This window comes from Mastigoproctus giganteus, chromosome 5 (assembly GCF_048544385.1).
Source record: "Mastigoproctus giganteus isolate SK-2022 chromosome 5, ASM4854438v1, whole genome shotgun sequence".
In the NCBI taxonomy this organism is placed as follows: Eukaryota; Metazoa; Arthropoda; class Arachnida; order Uropygi; family Thelyphonidae; genus Mastigoproctus; species Mastigoproctus giganteus.
Window position 1 is genome coordinate 139,475,363 of NC_143579.1, and position 18,516 is coordinate 139,493,878.

General features: G+C 34.9%; 1 protein-coding gene across 2 annotated transcripts in view; it reads right to left on the minus strand.

The window, feature by feature from the left end:
• The window catches only part of LOC150085730 (nucleoplasmin-like protein ANO39), a 154,679-nt gene that overhangs the window by 120,714 nt on the left and 15,449 nt on the right, over nucleotides 1–18,516 (minus strand). For both annotated transcript variants that reach the window (XM_090373466.1, XM_090373467.1), the window contains exons 2-3: nucleotides 9,082–9,179; nucleotides 3,430–3,564 (exon numbers count right to left, since the gene is read on the minus strand). In XM_090373466.1, the coding sequence (XP_090229592.1) occupies nucleotides 3,430–3,564; nucleotides 9,082–9,179 (233 nt within the window). The remainder of the gene's footprint in view (nucleotides 1–3,429; nucleotides 3,565–9,081; nucleotides 9,180–18,516) is intronic.

The window sequence follows — 18,516 nt, forward strand, 5'->3', positions numbered from 1 at the left end:
CAGGACAAATATTACATTTACAATAAAAATTTATGCAAATTTTTCTTTTGCAACGAGTCCATTAGCCAGTGCCCAGGAGTTAAGACAATGGCTTGTCTTTCAATAACCTTTATACTGCATAACTGAAAAAATATGAAGTCATTGACATAGGGGACACTGTTTACAATTGGAGGAAGTTATTCTGTGATGGAATTTACTTTGATGGCAAAAAGCATAACACAAAACTGATCCTTGCAGTGCTTCCTCCTTTTGGCAAGAAGGAAGAGAGAGAGAAGTTGGATTCTACACGCATCTGGAAAGACTGATTAGCTAAAAAGGTTTTGATAAAAACAGGGAAATGACCTCTAAGCCATATAGATCTATATGGCTTAGAAGGGGATGAATCTGATTGGTCCACTTGATATCGATGGTTTGACTGTTGATGATCCTGCTCAGATAGCAAACAAACTGAATGAGTATGTATTTTGCATCTACATTCACACATGAGGAATTATTGAGGTTTGAAAATACCAGAAGATTATCAAATTGTAGCAGGGTGCTTAATGATTTTGTAATAACTGAGAGCAAATTGGAAGAGAAATTGTTGAAGTTAAACATAAGAAAAGCACCTGGGATGGATGGGATCTATCCAGTTATATTAAAGGAGGCAGCAAAGGAAATAAGCAAACCCTTAGCCATAATTATGAGAGCATTCTTGGACTCAGGGGAGGTCCCCACAGACTGGAGATGTGCAAATGTATCCCCAATTCACAAAGGGGGGGGGGGATTGAAGGGTGACACGAGTTTTACAGACCAGTTAGTTTAACTTCTGTTCAGGGTAAAATTATGGAGTCACTGGTTAAAGATCCATTGCAGGATCTCTAGACAAGACTGCAGCAATAATTCAGACACAGCATGGATTTGTTAAGGGTAAGTCTTGTCTGATAAATTTTATTGGGTACTATGATGTGCTCACAAAGGAACTGGATGCAAAAAATAATTTTGATATCATATACTTGGATTTCAGGAAAGCATTTGACACTGTTGCGCATGGAAGACTACTGTACAAATTGGAGCAGAATGGTATTAAGGGTAAGTTGCTACAATGGATAAAAGGATGGCGAGTGGAAGAAGACAGAGGGTGGTAATCAATCGGTGCTGCTCTTCGCGGACTAATGTTATTAGTGGAGTCCCACAGGGTCCGATGTTGGGTCCACTGTTGTTTTGTATATTTATCAATGATACTGATGAAGGCATATCAGGCTTAGTATCAAAGTTTGCAGATGATACAAAGGTTGGCAGGGTTGTTAATGACAGTAATGGCAGTGTGCTACTGCAACAGGATCTAGAAAATTTGGGCAGATGGGCTGAGAAGTGGCAACTGAAGTTTAACATTGCCAAATGCATATGGGTAGAAGTAACCCCAGAGAAATGTACCAACTGTGTAGTACTACACTTAAGGTGGTAGAAAATGAAAAAGACCTGGGAGTAATTGTGCAGTCAGATATGAAGTTTTCTGAGCAATGCAGAGAGGCTGCCAGGGCAGGTTATGGGGTTTTGTCAATGATATACAGAAATTTTGCTAGCAGGGAAAAGGAGGCGATTGTCCCTCTCTGTATAAGGCAATGGTCAGGCCACACCTTGAGTACTGTGTACAGGTCTTGAGGCCTCATTTTAGGAAGGATGTAGATTTGCTTGAACGTGTACAGAGAAGGGCAACAAGATTGGTTAGGGGAATGAAGGGATCCTCTTACCAAGTAAGGCTTAAGTTCTGCAAATTGCAGCGGCTGAAGACTAGGCGAGGTGATCTGATTGAGGTGTATAAGGCCGTGAATGGGTTGAGCACGATGAAATTCTGATGGGATTCTTCCACTTGTTTAGATTACAAACTTAAGGGGTCATAAATTCAAATTGAGGAAAGACAGTTGTAGAAAGATGTGCAGAAATTTGCCTTTAACCAGTGGGTGGCTGATAGCCGGAACAAACTTCCATCTGTCATTGTAGAAGTTCATGGTGTAAACAAATTCGAGGAAGAACTGGACAACCTTTGGAGCAAATGGATGGGCGAAATGGAAGTTGACTGATGCTGTATAAGCTTGGTTTCTTGCATCATATGCCTGTATTAACTCTAATGCTAATGAGAAACAACAGTGGTTACACTGAGATCACAATCAATCTGAAAAATATCCATTAATCACAACACTCTGCCTTCTGCACTGCAACCACCCAGCAATCTACCTTAGAATCTTACCAATAATTCAAACCTGTTCAAGTTTATGTAATAACTTCTCATGAGGGACCACGTCAAATGCTTTGCTAAAATCCAAATAAACTATGTTGAAATTGTTCCCTAAATTCAGCTCATGGGTAACTGCATCAAAATAACCTACTAAGTTAGTTAAACACAATATTTCCTTAAATCCATGTCAATTTCCTTATTGCCTTTCAACTGCCTTTCCTTATATCCAATATTTCCTTCAGAATGCCATACCTATCTAAATGTTCCTGGATTGCACTCTTAATCATTTATTAAATGATTTTTCCTACCAATGAAGTTGGACTAACCAGTCTGTAGTTATCGACAGTACATATACGACAGTACGTATGTGTACTGTCGATATGCTGACACTTTTCACTTTTCCAATCCAAAAGAATCTCCCGGGCATCCAAAGATACCCTCATAATTAATCTGAATGGTTCAATACATTCCTTTGCACTCTCCCTCAAAACTGTAGGGTGTATGCCATCAACTCCAAGAGCCTTACCTGCCTTTATGCTCAAAGGTTTTTCTAATAAATAATCATCTCTATTTACAACATCACTAATTTCATATGGCTCAGCCTCAAAGTTCATAGACAAAAGAACTCTCTTGTCTTCCTTTTCCTTTGCCATCAAAATATATCCAAAAGCTCCAATGTAATCTAACCAGCACAGTGCTACGTCTCAATCTTTATATCTTACTGTATGTGGTCAGTTCTATTTTGGCTTATATTTGCTTCTCTCAAATGTTTGTTAGTTTTCAATTATATATTTATGACTGATAAAAATCTTAAATTTATAAAAATGTAAAAGTTTCTAAATTTAAAATTTATTTTTAATTGAAATTTATACTTAATAAATTTAAAAGTTTTAACTGATAAAATTTTGGAATCCCAAACTGTTAAATTTCAATTTGGAATTTGTAAATCTGCCTTTTAAAAAAACAGTTCTTTCAAGGGCTGTACTTTATTTTTGTATTAAAATAAAGTAAGTATAACATATAAATATTCAACTCTTAAAATGCAGAGAACGAGCCCATTTGCTGGAAAATATTGATGTTCCTATGTACATGCCTTTTCAGAAGCACAAAGTTGAGAACAGTGATTACTATGCGAAACACTGTGTTACTAAAAATTACAAAATAAAAATTCAACAATATAGCATGGAAAAGTAAAGTCAAAAACAACTTACTTGATCAAATTTTCGACCATCAGAAGGCTGCAGACAACACAAGGTGGCTGTTATATCTTCAGCTAAATAACCTTCAGTCTCCATCTCCACAACATTAAGTTCATTCTCCAAGTTCTTGCATGGACCAAGGACAATCTGATATTTAGTGAGTAGAGAATTAAAAAAGACAGAGAGAGAGAAAGAAAAGAAAAATTGGAGAGCATAAACCAATTATGACCACATGATAGGCAATTTTAAATCCTAAGTTTAACTAACGATATCTTAATTTCATTATACACGATTTTCAGTTTAAAACTAGTATACACACCCACCTAAATAAAGATTTGGAATCACATTTCATTTGTCTTAATTTTCATAGTTTTTATTAAAATAAAACTGATTGTTTACCCAATTTCGATTTTTATACATAATATTTTCTATTATGTATAAATTGAAGCAGCAGTCTTCAGTTGCATCATTAAATCACCTGATTTTGAGGGTGTACCACAGGGATAATCAGTTTAGAAGTTTTACTCAATTGCCCAAAAAACTTCAGTTTAATAACACTGAAATTTTAAGAGAATGGTTCATATAGTACACTTTACTAGTAAAATAATAAGAGGAGTTTACCTCAATATACGTAGAACCACTTCCGTATGATACGCTCCAGAAATTAAAATGAAAAAACCGAAAAAAACAGACAACTTACCGGTACATTAGAGTAAAATATAAATAATTAAATAATCAATTTAACACAATTCAAATCAATATAAAACAATTAAAAATCAAATTAACGCAATTAAAAGAATCTAACGAAAATATTCAAAATATATTGAGGTAAACTCCTCTTATTATTTTACTAATATTATTATCAACGTAGAACATATTGAGTATTACAGCTCTGATTCATACTATCTAAGTACATTTTACTGTGGGGTAATTTAAGCCATCGCTGTGGAAGATTAACTTTCAAAGTTATCGAATAATCTGCATTTTTTCAACCTCCTTTGCATAATGAGACAATTGAATAATTAAGGAAGTGGCTGCATGCTAAATTTATACAAATGTTTTGGGCATTCACTTTCAGTAAAAAAAAAAAAAAAGTCATAGAAACTAAATAATTCAAATTAATTAAACCACAATAATTTGTTTATGTATATAGATGCAGAGAAAGTTTTATTTTAATATTAAAGTGCATTAAAATATCTGAATGCAGATTATAAATATGTATAATTTTAAGTGGAATACATCACTTATCCAGTTGATAAAATGATCTATAATTAGACCTCTACAATTACTTTAGTGGCTATAACCTGTAATTTTATAATACATTACATGCATTTACATAAGTTGCCTCAGCATTGCACTTACCAGAATAAAGGTGCCAACAAAACATGACTAGTCTTGCGGAATGGGATTAAAAAAAAAAAAAACATGCATTAAATGATGCACATATGGTTCCAAACTCAACACTGTCATTTTAGATTTTACAAATACAGGCAACCTCCATATAACATGGTACTTCTACAACACTGTTTTGCTCTAACACAATTAATAAATTGCGGCAATCCTCGCACAACACAGTACTCATATAACACTGTTTCGCCTTAATAAGGTTAGAGAAATGCGGCAAACCCCGCATTTTTGAGCTTTTGGGCAGGGGAAAACCCAGCTATTATGTTGAGTATAATTTTTTAGCATTTCCATTCTTTTTTGTGAATCCCTGCTGTCGATTGTCTAGTCATTAAGCAAAAAAAAAACCTATTAAGAAATCCCCATATTTTTATTTTGTTTGGAAATCCCTGTGTTATATTCTGTGCTATCAAATTTGTGCTTGTTTGAGACCATAAATTGTGACTTAAAAGCATGCGGTTCATAACTTTTAATGTTTTTGTTATTTTTATTTGATCATTTATGAATTACTAAACTTTGTTCTTATATATTGGAATAATTTCTTTGTTGCGAATTAAATTCCTGCCCTAAATCATACCTAAGGAACTCTGGCATAATTTGGGTAAACTGCCGATTTATTTAAAGAATCATTTCTAAAAATTGTTTTATGCCAACTGTGGAAAACTATTTAAAGTGGAAAAATCTTGATTTCAAAGTTTTATTACTATTGGGTAATGCACCAGGACATCCAAAAGACTTAAATCATCCAAAATGTTGAAATAATGTTCCTACACCTAATGCAACTTCTTTAATTCAGCCATTAGATCAATGCATTATATCTACCTTTAAAACTCATTACAACTGGTTTTGGAAAGCATTTATTCCAAATCTATTGAAGTGACAGAAGCATGGAAACATTTTTCGATTGTGAACTGTATCAAAATTAAAGCTGTATCGCTCAAAGTTGTTGTTAGTATAGAGCTTAACGACACCAGGGCTACTGAGGCTAAATTGTGTCTGTTCCTGTTTATTTATAGGCAACATATAGTTATAGATGTTAAATTATATGCTCCTGTACAGGTCAATATATTTTAGGAATATCAAAAGTTCTTCTACGTTTGCTTCATTTCCTATGAAGTGAGATAAGTCATGAGAGATGTTCGATATGGAGAGAGTGGAAAGTATTGGAGTGGATGGTTGAATGTAAGGGACAATCAACCAGAAAATGATGGATCACAAACTGTGTTTGACAGGATGAACACTGAGGTGCATTTTCTCCCAGTAGCAGGAAGAGATGTGTACAATGAGTGTCTCTATCACTCAAAGAAGTAAAACCATCAACACTTGTGTGTCGGAAAAATGTATGGCCAGAGTTAGTTCATTCAGGAAATATAGTCAAACCAGCAGAAAACTGAATCTGTGAGATAGTAGAACTTGTTAAGTCAGTAGGAGGGAAGGTTTTGATGATATGACTACTGAAGGCATTCAAGAATTACTGGTGAAAATTTGGTGAAAATGGCATCGGAGGTAAACCAAATCACTTCAGGGGATGACAGCTCAGAAGTTCCAAATTTTACACTAAAAAGCATATGGGAATGCATAAACATAGCCAAGCAATTAGAATCTTATTTTTTGAATGCAGATCCTTCGACTGAAAGGAACAAAGTTCAAAAGGGAGCTTCAAAAATGCTTAACTCCATACCATGAAATTTACAAAAAGATCTATCGAACAAAAGCAAACAAACCCAGATTACTGAATTTTTAAAGACAACAGAAGATAGATGAAATTTAGATGCTGCAGAAGAAAATTCAGAAGGTGAAGATATTCTGCAACAGAGAAAATGTTCTAGTTTGATTGTGCTTAGCAGAGGTGAAGAGGAAGAAAATTAAATGAACATACTTTATCTGACATAAATGTATCACAGTTTGTAGGACATTTGTTCTGAATATGTCAGTCCTTACAAAGGGTTTTAATAATCAAAACTGATTTAACTGTGTCCAGCTGAAGGCACTCTCATCAGTCCACAATGAATTCATCAAAGAGAAAATATGTTCTATTGAGGCATTTGATCCCAGTAGAGTAAGATAAACACCCACAAGTAACTTTATTTCATTACAGGTTATTTGTTCCTTCTGAAAATGAGCAAATACTTTGTTCTATCTGTCTTTAGTCTTACAATTAGTATTATTCCATTCAGTCATTTTATTCTCCGTTGAATACATTACTGTAGTCATCAAAGAGATTTTCTTCGTTTATACTGAGGTTAGGCAGGATAATCTTTATTTCCTTGGCACATTTTGTGAAATTTCTGCAACAAAAGGATGTCTCAGTGAAATCCATTCCATTTTTGCAAATACACTAAACGAATGAACAGTCCATTCTTGAATTATTTTGCTATGCCCTAGAACAGTTTTATACTTAATTTCCACAAAATCACAAGAAGATTTCAAATTTTCTACTCTGACTGTGAAATGGTGAAAATACTGAAAAACTTTCCACAGAATCGCCCAAACGTCTATAGGTAATACATCAACTGCAATTTGTACACTATTATGAATAATGTGCGCTGCACAGCCTACACCTATTATTTTTCTGATTTTTCTTGAATTTTCGAAAAAATGTTGGTTTTTGCCTTTCCTTTTTAATCCACCAAAGTTCTGTATTGGTATTATCTGCTGAAATACCTATTATTTTATCAACAATGTCATGTTTATTAGCAACTTTTAAAGTGTAGTCAACAATAAGATTGGAAGTTTCTCCAGGGAGACTGCAAAATTCTAATATTTCTGTTGCAATGCCTTAATACGGAATAAAATACCTCACTATAATCGGTACAATCTTTAGATCAACAGATAAAAAATACAAAGCAACAATACTTTGTATTTTTTTAGGTCTTCCAGTATTTAAATTTCTTGCAAGTGGTGATAATACGTTCACAGCAATAGTCCTACATTTTGTTTGAGCACAGGTAAATTTTTTGTTTAGAAATGTTTTTAAAAGAGCCGAGGTACAGTCTGACTGTAAACTATGATTGTGTTTGATAGTATGATAAACAAACATAGCTACTTGTAGCTAGATCTCTTTCTTCGTCACACAGAGGAGTTTTTTTCCTAAAAATGACATTAATGATTGACTGGAAGATTTTGCAGCCACAGCAGCCTTGTTTTTATGTACTGACATGATCAAATATATCTGCCTTTCTTCCATGACCAACACTAAACACAACACAACCAACACAACACAAGGAACACTCCACTTTGAAGAATTTTTTTTTTTTTTTTTTTTTTTTTTTTTTTTTTAGGAGCATTAGCAACTAAGGCCATATTGCTCCGGGGATATGCAGTGGTCATTCCCTGACCTTTCCGAATCCTCTGTATTTGGTGGTCACGGGCTCGAACCCCAGTCTAATCAAGAAGCGTGTGCACTTTGAGGAATTACCACTAACACTACTTTCTTTTATAAATGGAAATTGCTCCTTTAAACTGTTAGTAAACACTTATTTTCTCTTTGGCATTTTTAAGGAAAGAAGGATTATTTTTATATTCAAAATATAAAATCATTTATATATTCCAAATATAAAAATAATCAAACTCTTATTGTAGAACACTGAGAAACCAATTCAAATCATTAAAGGTATTTCACAACTAAGTAGCCCAACGATGCTATATCACAACTAAGTAGCACAACGATGCTATAATGGTGACATGGAATGACCAGTACTGGTCATTCCATGTCACTATTATAAGATTAACTGCAGGGGATGGGTTACTTTATTTTGAGATACTTGTATAGTAGAGCTTGATTCAATATTGCTAGGTGTCAGGTGAAACTGTTCAAGAAACAATATTGGTTTGAAAAAAACCAGGACATTTGATGTCCCGGGTAGACTTTGTTGGGACAGATCTGTAAAAATCTATAAATCCGGGACGTATGGGATCCTTAAAAAGGATAGGCTTTTCTCTGTTCGCAGCAGAGAAAATAATAATAATGGAAGAATAATGTCCTTTCTTCTTACAGCACAATTTATGTTGTCATATATTGTTAATGTTTTCATAGTACCAATTGTAACAATCTAAATGGATGTCACAGATAGTTACATGACAACGTAAATTAAACCCTACTCAACTGGTTTTATAACAAAGTAAAACCTAAACCATAACATTGGTGGAAAGATTAAATCACACCTTCACAAATCCTCAAGTAAACTCTTCAAACCATCTCTGTTATGTTAATATTCATGATTAAAGAAAAACTAAAAATTCATTAAGTTCCTAACTTACTCTTTTTAATAATAAGCTATGACCAATCATTGGATCAGAATCCTCATCATCTAGAGGACTGAAGATCACCTGATTATTAGATTTGTCCAACTTTCCCACTACAAAAATATAAGAAGATAAATTATTTACTTATAATCATAGGTAATGAATATTACCTATATTCATAAGTATATATTCATTTACCTGTATTCAAGAAAAATAAAAAAAATTAACAAATGATCAATGTCATTTAACATTGATGATTAATGTCATCATTTAATCTAAAAAAGTACACCAATGACTGTGTACTTTGAAAACAAGATTAAATGGATTTTATTTAAAAAAAAAAAAAAACCTGCCATTGCAGGAATAAAAATTCTACACAGCTAAACACACATACCAATCAGAAAATACTATATACAACTGATGTGATGCATCTGGAAGAACTTTCTTGCTGATAAAATAGTTGATTATGCAATTTTTTTTTAATTTGAAAAAAAAAAAAAAAAAAATCTAGATGGTAATATTTAGGCTAATTTTAAGTTTTAATTTTAACCTAAACACTAACTAATGTAAACAGTACTAAAAAGCCAATTAACTAATAAACTAGTTTTGCTATTTTGCAAACTTCTACTTCAGACAACTTTTTCAAGAAAAACCAAAGTTTACAAACTCCCTTACCACTCAAACATGCACAGTTCTTTTATATTTATGATTTTCACTTCCAACTCCAGGATATTTTCTGGAGCCCCCTTTAGAGTAGATCCAGCTCACTGGTTGAGAATCCAGAGTTATGATTTGGGAATGATTACATACAGTTAACATCCATTAAGATGGAAAAAAGATAAATTTTTAAAAAAAATGTATTTTTTATGTACCTTTGTACACACACACACACCTGTATTTCTTATGCATATGTATAGTCATGTATATAGAAACACCACATAAATTTTATATGGTGTTTCAATTAAAATGGCACTGGGTCAATCTCAATTATTTTCAGATTATTTGTCATTCTGGCCTTTTCTGCCCAAATACATTTATTATATATTGGTAGAAATTTTGAATTTGTTAAAATATGTATCACCATTTTGATTTTATTATTTATAAACTTAATTTTTGCCATATCAAACTATTTCTTCCCAATGAGAGAGTTGTTCTTGTCATTTAATCTAAAAAGTACACTGTGTTAGTTGTCTGACGGCACCAGGGGTTACTCCCATCTCGGCAATCTAATCTAAAAAAAGTACACCAATGACTGTGTACTTTTGAAACAAATGTAAACAGATTTCATTAAAAAAAAAAAAAAAAAACTGCCTTCATACAGATAAACATTCTACATGGCCAAACACATACTCAAAAGCAAGTACCACGTACAACTGTTGTATCTTGAAGAACTTTCTTGTTGACAAAATAGTTGATTAAGCAAAGTTTGAATTTTGAAAACAAAATTTAGATGCTAATGTTTAGGTTAATTTTATGATTTAATTTCAGCCCAAAAATGACAAAATGGGTCATGCTTGGGCTGAAAATATGCTAATCTAAAAATAAACAAAATAGACCATAGTGCCTTTAAATCTAAACCAAGCTAAACCAAATATTTGATCTATATTAACCTAGTGGCTGACTCATAGGATCTTTGGGACTCCACACAACTTCAGCAATGGTTTAGTCTCTTGGTCTGCTTGGTTCACACAACTGAAGCATCCAATATTCTTCAGCAAATGTGTTTTCTTTGGTTTCTCCATTGAAAATTCTAGAAATTTCTATAGTTATCACAAAAATAGTAAAATAATGCAGGATCAAGTTATGCCTATGCTTGATAATTATATGCAAGTGTTGAAAAGTAGGAACTTAAAATCAGCAGCATTTCTCACGTACAGTTGGCATCCAGATATTAAAGCATGTGGGTTTTTGATTTACATTTTGCTGACAGCTATGTCAGTGAGAAAAATGTAATGGAATAGCTCCCATATAAGGGAGATGATAAAAAAACACATTAAAAGTGGATATCTGCAGTGCTGTGGGGTGGGAGAGGGTATGAGCTATAAGTTTAGAAAGGGAAATTAAAAAATTAACAGAGGCAAAATTGCAAACTGCTAATAATGCTACATTAAATATGCAGCCATGCTCCGACAATTTTCAGAAGTATAAACATCTAATGTACTTTATTAAGTAATTTTAGGCAGGGAAATACTAATCCATTAATCACTGAGTTTTAAATGGGCACCCTCTGTTTACACTTGTGCAATGGTGTAAATACTGCTCAGCTAATGGTAATGAGGCATCTTGGAAGTCTCATAGGTCCCTACTACAGAAGGCATTAGTACTAGAATGGAATTCACTACAGCATCATTTAAATGCACACAAAGTCTGGAATCATATGAACCATTACAAAATATCTTTCAAATTAGCATTAGTAGAGGCATTTGATGCAAGAAAGCAAGCTTATGCAGCATCAGCCAAAAAAAAAAATAAATAAATAAATAAATAAAAAATAACCACTTCCACTTCACCCCTCTGTTCGTTCAAAATACCTGCCCAGCTGAGCCTTAAATTTATTTAGGCTATCAACTTCCACGACAAGGGATGGAAGTCTGTTCCGCCAACCAACCACTCGCTGGCTAAAGGCAAACTTCCTCATGTCTATCCTACATCTGTCTTTCCTCAATTTGAATTTATGCCCTCTCAGGTGATTATTCTGAGCAAGAGAAAGAATCCCATCAGCATTGAGCATGCTCAAACCATTCAAGGATTTATACACCTCTATCAGATCACCTCACTAGTGCCTAGTATCCAGACACTGTAATTTGCAAAACTTAAGCCTTTCTTCATAAGAGCACCCCCTTTGTTCCATTCACTAATCTTGCTGCCCTTCTCTGTACTCGTTCCAACATCTCTACATCCTTCTTGAAATGAGGCCTCCAGACCTGTATACAGTACTCTAGGTGTGGCCTGACCATTGCCTTATACAAGGGAATAATCAACTCCTTATCCCTGCTAGAAAAATTCCTATATATCATTGACAATACAGCATGAGCTACTCTTGCAACCCGTCTGCACTGCTCAGAGAACTTCATATCTGCCTGCACAACCACCCCCAGGTCCCTTTCCTTCTCTACCACTGTCAGTGTAGTACCACAGAGTTGATACATTGCTCTGGGGTTACTGTTTCCCATTATGTAGTACTTTACATTTGTCAATGTTAAACTTCATTTGCCACCTCTCAGCCCATCTGCTCAACCTTTCCAGATCCTGTTGCAGTAGCATAGTGTCAGTAGTGTCCTTCACAACCCTGCCAACCTTCGTATCGTCTGCAAACTTGGACATTAAGCTAGATATACCATCATCAATATCATTTATAAATACAGAAAACAATAAAGGACCCAACACTGAACCCTGAGGGACTCCACTAATAACATTAGTCCACGATGAGCAGTGACCATAGATTACCACTCTCTGTCTTCTCCCCCTCAACCACCCCTTTATCCATATCAGCAATTTGCCTCCAATACCACACTGCTCAAATTTGTGCAGCAGTCTTCCATGTGCAACAGTATCAAAAGACTTTCAGAGATCCAAGTATATAATATCAAAGTTATTCCCTGCATCCAGTTCTTTTGTGACTGCATCATAGTATCCAATCAAATTGGTCAGGCAAGACTTCCCCTTAACAAAACCATGCTGTGTCCAACCTATAACTGAAGTCTTATCTAGATGAAACTGAAGAGCTTCTTTAACCAGTGCCTCCATTAATTTTCCGGGAACAGACGTTAAACTAACAGGTCTATACTTACTTGTGTCGCCCTTTGATCCTCCTTTGTAAATTGGGGCCACATTTGCACATCTCCAGTGCATGGGTACTTCCCGAGTCCAAGGAAGCTCTCATAATTATGGCTGAGGGTTTGCTGCCTCCTTTAATATAACTGGATAGATCCCATCCACCCCAGGTGCCTTTCTTGTGTTTATCTTCAACAATTTTTCCTCCACTTTACTCTCAGTTATTACAAGATTCTCTAGCTTACTGCCAGAGTTGAATACACCTCTGGTATTCCCCTCGCTGAATAACTCCTCATGTGTGAATGCAAAATATTCATTTAGTCTGTTAGCTATCTGAGCAGGATCATCAACAGGTGACCCATCGATATCAAGTGGACCAATCTGATTCATCCCCTTCCTTCTAGAGTTTACATAAGTAAAGAACTCTTTGCTGTTTTTCTTTGCATCCCTTGCCAAAGATTTCTAGTAATCTGCCTTTGCCTGCCTAACCTCCTTTGTAACTTGGTTGCAGATCAACTTGTATCTATCATAGGCTTCTGTGTCACGTGTTAATTTGTATGTATCCCATGCATTTTTCTTCTCTGCCATATGTCTCATTAGTTCATGTGACATCCACTTAGGCCTAAACCTTGAACAATATTTCTTAGTTGGCATGTAAAGCCTAGTAGCTTCCAAGATAAGTTCTTTGAATGCTTCCCATTTTGAATTTGCTGTTGGTAACATCATCAGTTGGTCCCACTGTATAGAATTTAAATACTGTCTCATTCCATCATAGTCGCCTTTACAAAAGCAATAACCCTTCCCTTTACCCTAATGGTAGTTACCTCTTTGAGTAAATCCCACTTCAGCACACTGTCATCACTGACACCTAGTGGTTCCTCTATCTGCAAATTCTTAATGCATGAAGAATCACTACTGATAATCAAATCAAGAGTATTACTCCCTCTATTTGCCTCCTCAACATGCTGATGTAGAAAACAATCATCCAATAAATCCACAAAAGCCGTGCTAGTGTGTGAGTGACCAGCCACCAAATTCCAGTCAATATCTGGGATATTAAAATCCCCCATTATAAGACTCTGATTTACTGGCCCACTATTTCCCTGTACAGTTTCTTATTATACTCATCAGAGACATTAGGCCTATAGCACACTCCCACTGTCAATTTTGATCTCCCAATGCTTATGTCACGCCAAACTGACTCGACACTGCAGTGTCCAGCGATGTCGACTGGCTTCACTTCTTGGATTTTATGTATTTCTTAACTATATTGCATAACCCCCTCCTCCCTTCCTATTCTGTCTATCCTTTCTGTAGACATTGTACTCCCCAAATTCCAGTTCTGCATTCCTTATATCTGTGTGACACATCTCTGAAATCCCCACAATATCTGCCTTTGATGTTTTGAGCAATACCTCAAATTCATCAAATTTATTTACTAAACTCCCAGCATTGGTGTACACGCAAGTATACTTGCACCTATTCTTTTTCTTAGCTACCCTAACACAACCCATGTGTTTACTTATAACCCCAATGATTCCCAGCAGTCTCTGAAATATTCTGCATCTTATTTTCCAGGCTGTGGCTCATTCCAATAGAAGCAGTGCAAGAATCACTCACCTCTGCCAGTGGCTACTGTTAATCTATTAGTATTTGTATCCCCCCAATCTAGCAGTTTTCTGACCCACCTAACACTGCCTCGATAGCATCAGCAAACATTCTTGCACCCTTTCTATTTAAGTGTATCCCATCCCTGTAGAAACAGTCTCTCCTGTTAACAAGTACAGTCCAGGCTGAAAAAAAATTCTACCCCTTGAGCCTTGCACAATCTTTCCAGGGCCAAATTGATCGACAGGGCTCTCATCATATACTCCCTCCTATCGTGTCTGGGCAAAATTGCAGACACTTTCAAATTCAACCCTAATTCACAGCTATTTTTCAACAGTGATCTGTACTTGTTAAGTAATTCTGCCGGTCTCCTACTCTTATGTGCAGCATTCACATGAAAAAAAAAACAAATGTTTTTTGTAATTCCAGGAAACCATATAAATTGTTTGAATTATGATCTTTCTACATGCAGTACGAATCCAATATTTAAGATGCTCAGCATTTTTTACAGTTCACAGATGGCCATACAGGCCACCTCAAAGTATATGTAAAGTATGTAAATACTGTCATATTTTAAAATATACTACAAAGTAAAAAGAGCTGGCCATGGAATTTAATACAAACATAAAATTTTTGAAAAAGGAAACCACTAAGTTTGCTTTTTCTATTGATTTACCTTCCAGAAAATTTCCCCTTTTCTACATAAATTTAGAAGCATCATATTATTAGTGAAGCAGCATCTCCTTGTTGTTTCATGTAACAAAGTAAAGATTTACTGAAGTTGACATATTTCAGCATGTTTTTAATATGTCCTGATGAGTTGCAATTTTTGACTTGAATTTTTGCAGATCACAAGCTTTGAGGATATATGTGAAGAAGGGTTGTTCCAAAGAGGAGCAGTAGAAATATTAGGATGAAGAAAACTTAGTTCTATGGGGTTGGAGTTGAAGAGTCAATGGATGCTGACTGATTAATGTATGCGTACAGTCTGGTTTGGAAATGAATGGTGGAATTACAGATGGCAGTTCAGAACAATGCTGACTCTCTTTAAAAATTACAGCTGTGAATTACAGGCTCTGAAAAAGCGATGTGTTTGCCATTTTATTTACCTAATTGTTATTTTATATTGAACTTTATAAGTAGCCATATAGTTCTAGATACGCTGGTTATTTTTATTTTAGATAAGAGTTTTTGTAGATTACTACTTAATATACGTAAAACCGTTGTTTCTTCCGAATCTTGCAGCCATTGTTTTTGTATAGAGTGGTAGGGAATTCAAATTTTTAATTGTGGTAACTAGGTAGCTCTAACGTAAAATTAGATAGCGTAATTCGCATCCCTGTATTTAGGATTCTATTAGATAGTGTAGTATTGACAATCCATTAATTAAATTTATTGATCTTATTAATTTAAACTATCATGCCCCACTCTAGAGCAGAAATCAACGGGCACAAAGTGGCAGGAGTGCTGGGACTGGGAGGAGAACTGAGGGGGGGATTCTCCAAAGCATCACAGCCTAAAAAATGTGCAACTTGTGAAATATTTGCCTAACTCTCTGGAACAGAACATGATCTAGCCAAGGAGGATGTCTTTGTGTGTGCCAGGTGAAGTGAGTGTCTAGAAATTAGGTGCAACTCAGCGTTCTATGAGATGCTTGAGGTGTAGGGTAGATGCCCTCGAAAAAAATTAATATGAGGAGTGTCAAGCTCTCAGCTGCCCAACTCAGTGCCAGAGCTCACTCCTGGGCATCAGGCAACACAGCGGCAATCTCCAAGGCAGAATGCACTGGTCCCACAGGAGTTAGTTATCGTCGGTGACTATTGTCAGGGAGAGGGGGAGACGATAGGAGGGAGTACATGATGAGAGCCTTGTCAATCAATCCAGCCCTGGAGGAAATATGCAAGGCTCAAGGAGTAAAATTTTTTTCAGCCTGGTCTGTGCTTGTTAACAGGAGAGACTGCTTCTACAGGGATGGGATACACTTAAATAGAAAGGGTGCAAGAATATTTGCTGAAGCTAACAAGGCAGTGTTAGGTGGGTCGGAAAACTGCTAGCTTGGGGGGGGATTCACAGATTAAAGGTTAAAAGTAGCCACAGGCAGAGGTGTAGGTGATTATTGCACTACTTTTATTAGAATAAGCAGCGGCATGGAGTGTTAGAGTGACCATATTTTTTTTTAGAGAAACTAGGACATTACCATTTTTAAAAAGAAGACAAAACTAGGACATTTTAAACTTTTTTATTAACAAAAAATTATGAACGTTATATGATTTATTGATAAAACAGAAATTTCTTCTGATAAAATAAAACAGAAATTTCTTCTGATAAAATAAAACATTCTTTTAAAAATACAGTTAATACTTTTAAAAAAAATTAATATTTTCTAAGATTTTCGGATGTTTAGTTATTTGATCCTAAAATTCTTGGCATTTCTTTTTTCATATTATGTGTAGTAAACAATGAGCCTTTATTTACTTCAAACTGTAACAGATTTCTTCCCTTTTGGTCACTGAATGTTCATCAATGAAGACCGAATATAGAAGGAATAAATACTATAATTTTTAATAATTCAGAACTTGATTCTAAAGTTTGACAAAAAAACACATTCCTTATGCAGTAGTTCATCAATTTCTTATTTTTTCCATGAATTTTATACTTTGAAATTAATGAAAATACACGTTCAACATTTGCATTGTGGCCAAATACACAAAAGATGAATTGTACAATTTTTAGTAACTCTGAAGTTAATTCAGAAGTTTTATATTGTTTAAAAAACATCACCCATTTCTCATTTGCAGTTAATGTATTCCATTTCTCATTTTCTTGTTGTGTTTCCAAGAATAACTTTAAATTATGCCATTGATCAAACAGTTTTACATCATCGGCTGTGACTCCCTTCTCACAAAGATATTCTAAGCAGGAATGAACATTGTCCCAAGAAGGAATTTTTGCCAAATCGATCCATTCTAAGATTTGAAACTCATCTAATGGTTTTAACCATGATTCAATATATTTTAAAGTATGGCCATACAAATTCTCGATTTCAACTCTAAACTGTGCAACTTCATTTTCCTTACCCTTTTCTGTTGCAATTTTTAGTACTGAGCACACTTTTAACAGAAGAAATTTATTGGTTTTCCTCTCCTTGAGCAAATGAAAAACAGTCTTAAGGATTTTCCGCACTTCAATTATTGAAATTGCAGTCTCTTTTAATACGTTTTATATTTTCTTGAAAGACTGACATGAATGAATGAGCGAATGAAAGGTATGCCTCATTCATATCATCTTCAAAAAATGTTTGCAATATTGCTGGTGAATCTTCCAGCGAGAGAAAATAGGATTTAAACACTTCATAAAGTTCTAAAATGCAATTTATGGCTGGAAAGAGAGACAACCATAGCATTTTGGTATAGTATAAAGGTTGCTTTGGTATAGTATAAAGACGGCCTCCGTAGCCGAGTGGGCAGGAGCGGGAGTGCAGTAGCACACGCTCTTTGAGTAGACCGGGGTTCAAGCCCCTGACTGCTGAATATGGTCAATCTGCCAACCCGCACTGGACCAGCGTGGCAGATTATGGTCCATTTCCCTCAGCATGAATTGTTGAGGAGGCTTCCATCCTGCAGTGGGTTGATAATGGCTGCACTTTACATTTACTTTATAAAGGTTGCTTTTACTCTGTCTCTACAAAATTGCAAAAGTCCTTTAGTGATTCAACACTCACAGTATAAATAGAGAAATGATTGTAGATTACCCTAACCAGTTTCTATATTGACTGATAGCCCATCAAAACTATAATGCACAGTATTATTTAAAACGTGTGCTGGACAACCAATTCCAATTAATTTATCATTAAGTTTTTCTTTTAGTTTAAAATACACATTATTTCTTCCAGCTCTTTTGACACCACCAAAGTTAGTATTACAGTTATCACCAGAAAAAGAGATACATTTAGTTATAATGTTCTTTTTAGTTAAAACATCACATATCATATTTTCAATTGTGTGTGATTGCTCATTGGGTTGATTAATTATATCTAATAATTTACATTTAGTTCCACCGTTTTGATAG